The sequence below is a fragment of the Camelus ferus genome, chromosome 32 (genome assembly GCF_009834535.1).
Source record: "Camelus ferus isolate YT-003-E chromosome 32, BCGSAC_Cfer_1.0, whole genome shotgun sequence".
NCBI classification, from domain to species: domain Eukaryota; kingdom Metazoa; phylum Chordata; class Mammalia; order Artiodactyla; family Camelidae; genus Camelus; species Camelus ferus.
In genome coordinates, this window is record NC_045727.1 from 18,960,276 (window position 1) to 18,970,167 (window position 9,892).

Here is a 9,892-nt window from a genome sequence, read left to right on the forward strand (position 1 = left end):
TAAAATAAGATTTAATATAGCTATTTAGCTTCTATGCAAATGAGGAGTCTGTTCCGATTTTGTCATGCGTCTGTGCCATGAGGTGCTCTGGGGAATAAGTTCTGTCTAGCGTGTCTCTTACTTGGATTATACCCTTCTTTGACTTTCAGAAAATGGGATAGCATGTCCTGAGGAGATCTCTAGTTATGCCAAAGAGAAAAACAGTGTTGTAGAGAAATGAGTACAGCTACCAGTTGTCCTGGTAGGGTTGGCAATTCCTTTCATTCTTAAAAAAAAAAAAAAGAAAGAAAGAGAGAGAGAGGATTAGATTTAAAATGCTTGTTCATCTTTTTGGATAACCTGAGTGGGTTAAAAAAAAATTAAGTAGCTTTTATGAGTCGCCCAATTTTTTTTAGTCAGCCTAATTGTAACCAGTAGGCTTACAGCCCACTTAACATGACGTCAGTGAATTAGAAAATAGTTGTCATAGTGGAGATGACAGTTGATCGAGTCATATGGCGCTGTGTCAGCTGGAAAGCTGTGTCCTGGCTTTTCATGAGCCCTGCAGTACAGCGGGGACTGATGGCTCGCAGGGATGGGGCCAGGAGCTGCAGGTCCTCTGGTGACCTCCGAGTCAGCAGAGGAGCCTTACGTCATGCTCAGCAGGATGCATTTGGAAATAGTCGTTCCAGTGCGTTTCCTGAATCTTTGAACGTTGGGATTTGATTTTCCAACCCCCCATATACCTCAGTCAACCCTGAAAACAGAGCATTGACCCTGGCAGTTGAAATAATTTTTGGTCAATATACGGAATACCTTTTAAATAGTGGCTTGCTGGTTTTCTCTAAATCCTGCCGGGTAGGGAACCTTGTGTTCCTTCTTCCTCTCCTGCCCAGCAGATGGCTGTCTAAGTCAGTCTTACAAGAAAGACGACCACAGAGCAGTCCAGGTACTCAGTGCAGGTCTGGTTACTTTAGTTAAGTAGGAAGCCAGCCAGCCAATCACAGGACATTCTCTGAGAGGGTTTAGCAACAAGAAGGGCAAGTAGGAAGGTGCAGCCTGTCGCTGTTAACTCCTTGGGGGTCATTTAAAATGTTAGATGCAAAGTAACTGCTGATGCATTTCTCAGTCGGTAGCTGTGTATTTTCTCTGAAGGGTCCTAATAAATGTTAACCATTTCTCATTTTTATTTTGCTGGATTTTTCTTTTTTTTTTTTGGCTTCAGCATTCTTGCTCTTGCTATGCTTACTTTCTGAGTTTTGATTCCCTGTGTCACGGTTCCCTTTTGCACACATCTCTCAAGGTTTACACAGTGAACAATGTGAGTGTGATCACCAAAATACGGACAGAACATCTGACTGAAGAGGAAAAAAAGAGATATAAAGGTAATCTCTCTCCTCCTCCCTGCTTTAGCCTAGAGGGAGCCTTTGTGGCTCTTGTTAAATTTGAGGGTTAATGTGATTAGGTCATGCTAATTCTAATTCCCTTTTTATAAAATTTTCCTTAGTCTGACTCATTCTTGGAGGTACTCCCCTATAGCTGACTTCAGCTGTAATGAAAGCCATTCACAAAGGCTTATTTATGTGTTACGAAGAATAATTGTTGGATTCGGCTGAAAAAGCAGTTAAGGATATAGGAAAATGTTTATCACTGGAATGAGTGATTTATTCCAAACTATCACAGTGAAGTATTTGGACAGAACTTGGGTGCTGAGCCAAAACATGACCAGTATGTGGCTGCCATATCCCAGCTGGCCAGTGGCCGGTTCGGTGGCCTTTGGAATTACCCACTGCGGAATGAGGTGCTGCCAGCCCTCCTTTAGAGTTAGCGGGGGGCTTAAATGAGATATTTACATAAACTGTTAGACTGGGGCCTGCAGTGTGGTCAGCACGTGGTAATGGTTAACTCCCGCCGCCAGACTACTGTTCCCAGTAGTCCAGTTTGACAGATGAGGAAACTGAGGCCTCGGACACATGGGTAGGGACCAGCCAAGGTGACGGTGAGGTCCAGAACTGGCTCATTCTTAAATCCAAACTCTTTCTGCTACTCTGATTTAATTCTTGCAACTGTTGTTCATCTAGTTTAGAGAACCTAATAAAAAATGTCCTCTAAAGGATAAGTTGGCTGATGATTATTGAGAATGAGTCTATCGGCCTGTCCATAAGTGGATTTCCTAATGCATGATGGAGAAGCTTTAGGCTGACAGTCTTTTTCTGTACTCATAAGTAAGGTATGATACTAGACAGACATTAAACTTTTCCCCTCTCTGCAGCGGACAGGAACCCACTGGAATCTTTGCTGGGAACTGTGGAACACCAGTTTGGTGCTCAAGGGGTAAGTTGAAGCCGTGAGTTTCCAGCACAGTGCAAAAGATGGCTTTTCTGTGCTTGTGATGGCGTTTACTGCCTCCTGAGCAGGCTGCTCTACTTGAAAAAGCTTAAGAGTACTCCCTGGCTGCAATCTGAGATCTTCTTTGGGAAGATAATTAGATGAGTGAGTCTCTGAAAATAAAGATTGTAGAGGCAGGTAGCAATTATGTAGAAATCAGGTGCTTCGGCGCCTCTCTTTTAAACTCAGACCTCTCTACAAAAATGGAATTTAAAAAAGGATTCAGGACTTTATATTTTAATAGAGCACCTTAACAAACATTTTCTTACTTGATCCTCACAATAACCACGTGAAATGCAAAGGAGAGTGGAGAAGTGATTTGAAATGGAGAAATCCATTAAGACTTGGCTGTGTAGTTTGGTACCACCTTTGTAGATTTTCTTGTTCTGTGCAGTCACGTAATCAAAAAAAAAAAAAAAAAGTTAATGACGAGAACCTCCCACTCCGTAGCCGGTTAGCATGTCCACCTCAGAGCCTGGGTGCCCTAGGCCTCACTTGTCCGCGTCACTCGGCATTTCTGACTCCCCTGAGTTCTGGCTCTGCAGGATCTCACCACAGAACGTGCCACCGCCAACAACCCCACAGCCATCACACCTGATGAGTACTTCAACGAGGAGTTTGACCTGAAAGACAGGGACATCGGAAGGCCGAAAGAGCTGACGATCAGGACGCAAAAGTAAGAGAGATGCTGCGACCGTGTTTCACCTTCCGGATTCTTGTTTGTTTCAGAAGTTGTGCTTTTTATGGTGTCCTGTTCGGTCCTTCTTCTGACCCCTTCCTTTAAAAATAATTTCAAATTACTTTACCTGATGGCAGCTAACAGTAGATTGCCCATCTTAACATGAGTCCTTCTCCAAATAGAATATAGATCAGATACAGGAATTCCTTATTTCTTTACACTGCTGACAAGCTTCAGCTGATCAGATGAAGCGGTTTCCACCAGCTGTCAGCTCATCCAGCTTGCTCTCAGTTAAGGCTTGCCATGCAGGTTTTTGCCCCGACTGCCAGATTTCAGGGTGATGCAAGTTCTTTATGATTCTAGTCCCTCCACAACTCTGACTGAGGGGGTGTCAGATAACTGGGAAGAACATGGAGCAGGGAAGCTGGCATTGTCGGGCCTGCTGCGTCCAAGTACCTGAGTCTCCCTGTCTCGTGGGGATGGCCTCAGCCTTCTCTCATCACACCCGGCAGGTTTAAAGCGACCCTGTGGATGTGTGAGGACTTCCCTCTGTCGCTCGTGGAGCAGGTCATTCCCATCATCGACCTGATGGCCCGAACTAGCGCTCATTTCGCCAGACTGAGAGATTTCATCAAGCTGGAATTCCCACCTGGATTTCCTGTCAAAATAGGTACCATTAAATACACCACCGGAGCACCTGTAGGTGCTGCCCGTTTCTGTGGGTGACAGAGTGCACTTCAGGGGATCGGAGCACTTGAGGCGGCAGTAGCGCACAGCAGACTTACAGAGGAGGGAAGAGTTACCCTGGGTTTCATCTGGTTCAAGGACGAGTCATGATTCTTAGTTCGTTTTGCACATCGAAATTAGGAGATTGCCCAACCATCAGTTCTGTTTACAGGTGGTGCTGACAGATAAAAAAAAAGGCAGAAAATGCGACACATTCATTGTTTTAATGTCAGACCTTCCTTAAGTGAAACTTCAGATTAGGCGGTTATTTGAGGAAGACGACATCAAGCTCCTTCTATATATAAGTATGTTTTAGGGCTTGACTTAGTAGGTAAAATACTATATATGATGCATGTTACTTGTGAGGAATTCACATTGGGTATAGTTGTCTACTTCTGACACTTGAATCCTGGCCTGATCACTTTCTGTGATTGAGGAGAAGTGGCTTAACCTCTCTCTGAATCTCATTTCTCCCATCTGTGTATTGGGAAAGGTTGTTATGATGATTAAATGAAATCATATTTATAAAAAGCACCTGGCATGGTACCAGCATTGTAAGCACTCAGTAAATGACGGCTATTATTCTTCTCAGTAAAGTTTATTTATAAAAGCTTTTATTTTGTTAGAAATTCCCTTGTTTCATGTCTTAAATGCACGGATTACATTTGGAAACGTTAATGGCTGCAGTACTGCTGAAGAAACTGTGTCTCAAAATGCAGAAGGGACCCAGCCTGATTCAGGTAAAAAAAAAAAAAAAAAGATTTTGTGATTAAAAAAAAATTCATACATTTAGTCATTATACTAATTATTGTTTGAAATTATAGAGTATCTTATGAAGTGGATCTCTGTCTTGAATGAAAGAAAATTTTAGATTTAGTTTAGATTAAGTGAAAAAAAAACATAGAATATGTATGACCCCACTTGAATTAAAAAGACAGCATACTCTTAAAAACCTTTACTGAGGTATAACATATATGTCATAAAATTCTCCCATTTAAGATGAGACAGTTCAGTGCATTTTGACAAATGTATACATCATGTAACCACCACCACAGGCAAGATATAGAACATTTCCAGCCGTCCCTGTCCCCCCCACCCCAGTTTCCTCGGGCTCCTTTGCCATCAGCCCAACTCAGATTTTGGATGCTATTGTAAATGGATTTATCTCTTAGATTTTTTCTTCCAGTTACTCATTGCTAGTATATCGAAACGTAATTGAACTTCTTTCAGTTTCTTTTATCGTGGTAAAATAGTGTTCTGTGTCTTAGGCTAGCTGAAGGATATACAGGCATTTATTTTATTATTATCATTTTTTATTCTAAGTTGACAGATATCTTATATACTATTTTACATGTTTACTATATTTCATAATAAAAAAGGAAAAAATGAAGACACATTGGTGTGATTGTGTGTATAGACACATACACACACACACCCCACGTCCCTCAAAGGACACAGAAGTACACACTGGTTACCGCGGGAATCTGGAAATAGAAGCGAGAGAGAGCTTCACTTTTCATCCTACAGTCTTCTGTAATTTTTTTATGACTATGCATTACTAAAAACATATTCAAGGCAAAAAGGAAAAAGCAGTATTCTGGTACTTTTCTTGGTCAAGATTATTTTTTCTCAAAATCTATCTCACATAGTAGCCAATGTTGATTTTAATCATTTTAATCTTCTCATTTTTTTTTACTTTAAAAAACTTTTATAAACAGTTGAGGAGGACTGTTCTTTCACTCGCTCAGGCACTGGCCCGTCACCTTTTGTGTTGCAGCTTCCCCCCTCACAAACTTTGAGGTCGATCAATCTGTGTTTGAAATCCCCGAATCTTACCACGTTCAAGACAACGGCAGAAATGTGCACTTGCAGGACGAAGACTACGAGATAATGCAGTTTGCCATCCAGCAGAGTTTACTGGAGTCCAGCAGAAGCCAGGTGCTTTTATCAGAATGTGCGGCTGTGCCTGGAAGGTTTTACCCTCCAGTCTGGCCTCAGCCTTTGGCTAACCTGACAGCCCTTCTCTAGATGACAAGTTTGGCATATTTGTGCTATTTACGTGGATTATTTTCTAGTTTATGCACCTGGTCTTTTACAAAAGCGTATTATATGAGACCATCTGCGTAGCCCCAGTCACCATCATTCACAGGATGTCGCCCGACAGACTTGTCTTTTCCTCACGTTCACCCATGTAGCTAATACTTGTGTATCTTTTGGAGTGAGCGATGTAATTTCCCAGTCCTGAAACAGGAAATTCTTGTGAGTTTACACCATCATGTTTCTCCCAGGACATTATCTGTCAGTAGTCTCATAGGAAGGTATGTGGATTTTAATCCCAACTTCTCCTCAAGGAAGACCGCTCATTGCATAGTGTATGAGGAAGAGGGTGGTTGATTCACTGTTAAAAAATTCTTTTTACTCGAATGTTTCATTCTGCTGTAAGGGGCATAATCACAAAATCTCCCCTCCACTTCCTGTGGACGCATTCTTAGAGCCGTTCAGTTTTCTGAGTCTGCTGGGCCAAGGGCCAGACCCCAGGGCTGGCACATACCCCTTGAGAGGCGACTCTCCCCAGACACCACTGTCAGGTTGGCATGCTTTTCCTTCCCCTGTTGTAAGTGAGCTTACTTTTGCCCCCAGTGGCTGCGTAAACCTTGCTTTTTGTAAATTTTGAAAAGAGGAGTAGCCGAAGTCAAAGACCGCAAATAATGAATTACGTTCCAGTCTTGCTCTGAAAGAATTGCCTGCTTTGTTCGTATAAACTTCGCCTAAGGTTCAGTTGTTTTTAATAGACTGACTTGATATCAAGTACGAGAAGGTGGGAGCTGTTAATCAGCGCAGCGTACTATATCCTGGGTGACAAATGGGTATCATTTTGGAGCTAATCCCGGTCCCTGTAAGTTCTTCACACGGCACTGTCAGTAATGGACACGTAAACATTTGCAGTTTTGTTCTTGCTGCTTTCATTTTGTTATCGGTACAACACTCTGTTCCTTCTAAGGGGTATTCATGTCCCTCACGTTGGTTTTTCCTAGGAACTTTCAGGACCAGCTTCTAATGGAGGGATCGGCCAGACATATGCCTATGACGCCCAGTATGAGAGGTGACTGACATGACTCTTGATTAAACCGAGGTTGGCAGCAGTGTCCCTGGCAGGAGAGACTTGACCGAGTCTTTCTCCCGCTTCCTCCTGTGGCAGTTACTCCTCGGATTAGCTCAGAACTCTTGGTGGCTGAGCTTCCAGGAACCGGTGATAGAGTTGCTGACCAGCGTACTGGCCAGTGCCGTGGGCAGAGGGGCACCGCGTCAGTGTTTTCTGACTGGCCTGCTCTTCTGTGAAGAATGTATGATCACAGAGGGTCTGGGTGCCCTAAGTGCGAAGTTTATACAATTCTGAGGGTGAGGACCCTTTGGGGAAGGGCTACGAGAGGATCAGATTATCCTTTTTTAAAAGGGAGGAATAACTGGAAAGACTTATTTTTACAAAGCATTTTCCTGTGGTTGGGGCACATGAAAACTGCTTGAAGAACCTGGGCTTTGCTTTAAAACAGATCCAAGTTCAGCTCCTAGCTTCACCACACACAGCACCTCCACCCCGTTACGTGGGACCGAGGGCTCCGTGCACACGGAGTGTATGTGAAGGGGACAGCGTGCACTGGGTGCGCGGATGAGAAATGTGGCTGCTGCCACCGCCACAATCATGATGTCGGTCACCGTGTCTCTTCCCCCTTTTGTTCTAACGCAGGGCCATCCAGGAGAGCCTCCTCACCAGCTCAGAAGGCCTGTGCCTGGACGACTCCAGCGAGACCAGCCGTTTCGACAGTGACTTGCAGCTGGCCATGGAGCTCTCCGCCAGAGAGCTGGAGGAGCGCGAGCTGCAGCTGCGGGAGGAGGAGGCCGAGCTGCAGCACGTCTTACAGCTGTCTCTCACCGACAAGTAGGCCTCCGCCTGGCCGCCGCCGCGCTCCGCCGAGGCGCTGTCTGCACGCGGGGCCAGGGGGCTGCGCCTCGCACGTTCGCAGCAGAAGGCAGCTGTCCCCTCCTTTACGCAGAGGTGTGGGGCCGGGGGCTCCCGGGTCCACCCACGCCGCTCCCCGCTGAAGGGGCTGGGGACCGGGGCCCCACCTCCAGGCTCGAGGGGAGGAGAGCATCGTCACTTTCCATTAGCTGTACTGGCTTGCAGGTCACATTTTTACTACCAGCTTTAGATAAAAACCCAATTCCCCCGACCCCCGCAGGTTTGTAGATTAATTTTTATCAAGGAGTGATAACCAGTTCTTGCAGAGTCAGGGTGCTTTTCTATATGAGAGCAGCAGCCTTTGTAGAGTGTGGTGTGAGAGTTTATGAGACACTTCTTTACAGTTCACCAAAGAAATGGATCATCTGTGCCGATCTGCTCTTTTATTTGTACCTTTATACAGGGTTTCTAGGACACTGTCACTCCTACTCCGTCTCCACCTCCCACCCCCAGCTAGAGCTGAAGAGGAGATACGTACAGGATCTATTTTAGATTAGGGTTAACTATTTGCATCAAATTAAGATATACAAATGACAACGGATGTTGCCTTAGCCTTAAAAATTACTAATAGTTTCAAACCACCTCACTCCACATATCGAGGGGTCTGATGTGAATTTGTAAAGGCAGTTTCTTTGGGAGCAGGATCCTCCAGGCTAAATCCAAGGCAGCTAATCCTGGCCCTGAAGGAGCAGCTAGGAGACCCTGAGGCTTCTTCTGGAAGTGGGTAGGCTGGCCAAAATACCCGAACAGCATAGAACCAAACCAGGGGTGTGTTCCACGCCTTCTCTAGTGAAGGGTCTCTGTGCAGAAGCCTAGGAAGACCCCACCATGTGCCCTAGGCTCACTTGAGGGAAGGGGTAGAGTTGAAATTAGAAAGGGAGCTACAAACGGAACTCAGTGGCTCTGTATTCAAAAGGGAAAATGATGATTCCACGTTGCTTTTTAGAGTTCAACATCTTTCTGGATAAATATATTTTTTAACAGAATCTTTTTATTATTTTTAAAAGATATAAAAATGACTACTCCCATCAGTAGCAATACAAGGTTATACATTTTAACCAGATTTTCTCAGGCCTTTTTTGGATACCTTTAGTAGTTAACTATTTTGTCTAATCCTTCTGTAAATAACCATCGCACAGCATACAGAACCCTGGGGAATACAGCCGAGGGTGCCCTCACGGCCCAGCCCGTGCACTCATTCCACAGGCTGCACCGACATCGCCTAGTAACAGCCTCCTCCTCTGTTTTGCCTCCGTTCCCCATCCTGTTGCACTGCTTTGGGGATGGGAAGGGAGACTACCGATCCAGTAACGTCCGTTCATCTAGTCAGCGCTGCCAATGAAACGTTCCCAGCCACCAGGAGCTGTGCTTTTGATTCCACATAACCACCTGCCTTTCCTGTCATGGTCTGACCAAAATTTCCTCTGCACACGAGGCCAGTACACGCAGCATCACGTGTGTTTCAGATACACAGCCTGGCATTCCGTTTACTCAGCGTTTCTCTTGAGCAAAGATACATCTTGGAGCGGCCGCAGTCAGGCCACAGCGTGTACTAAGGTGAACGGAGGTAATTTCTCTGTTTGCATTCCACTGTTCTGCTTCCCCACGTCTTTTGACTTTCTCCCCAGAAAGTCAGTTAAAAAGGAACTGACCATTGTCACTGTCACAGCGTTTTCCATGTATGTGCTCACTCTCTTAAAATACAAATAAAGACTGCTTCCTGAGAGGGTGCTCGTACAATATTCTAGACAGCCTTCGAGTCTTTTTTCCTCTTCACGTTTTCCTAGTCACTTCCTGTTTGTGTGTTACTGGAATGCTGGAGTGCCTGCCAGCACTCTGTGTATGACAGAGGTGGCAGCTCCCCTCGGCCCTCCTGCCCAAGTCGCACAGTCCACACACCCCACGCTACTCATTTTAAATGGAAAGTCAAGCCAGCGGCGTGGGCGCTGGGCTGCCCTGAGAGCCTCTGCTGCCCACCTCCTGCAGAGGGACTGGCTCTTATGGAGTGTGGGAAGCCACGCTGCCACCACATCTCCCTAATCTGAGTAAATCTGCGCTCTCTGTTGAAGCCTGAGTGCTTTGTGAGGCTATTCTTGGAAGTC

At 45.2% G+C, this 9,892-nt stretch overlaps 1 protein-coding gene across 1 annotated transcript in view; it reads left to right on the forward strand.

Annotated features, from left to right (window-relative positions):
• The window catches only part of ANKRD13A (ankyrin repeat domain 13A), a 29,702-nt gene extending 20,170 nt beyond the window's left edge, over window positions 1–9,532 (forward strand). Inside the window, exons 8-15 of the mRNA XM_032472104.1 lie at window positions 1,283–1,364; window positions 2,252–2,313; window positions 2,913–3,043; window positions 3,559–3,716; window positions 4,399–4,512; window positions 5,550–5,710; window positions 6,808–6,875; window positions 7,518–9,532. Of these exons, the coding sequence (XP_032327995.1) occupies window positions 1,283–1,364; window positions 2,252–2,313; window positions 2,913–3,043; window positions 3,559–3,716; window positions 4,399–4,512; window positions 5,550–5,710; window positions 6,808–6,875; window positions 7,518–7,713 (972 nt within the window). The 3' untranslated portion in view covers window positions 7,714–9,532. The remainder of the gene's footprint in view (window positions 1–1,282; window positions 1,365–2,251; window positions 2,314–2,912; window positions 3,044–3,558; window positions 3,717–4,398; window positions 4,513–5,549; window positions 5,711–6,807; window positions 6,876–7,517) is intronic.
• Window positions 9,533–9,892: the final 360 nt, after the last annotated feature.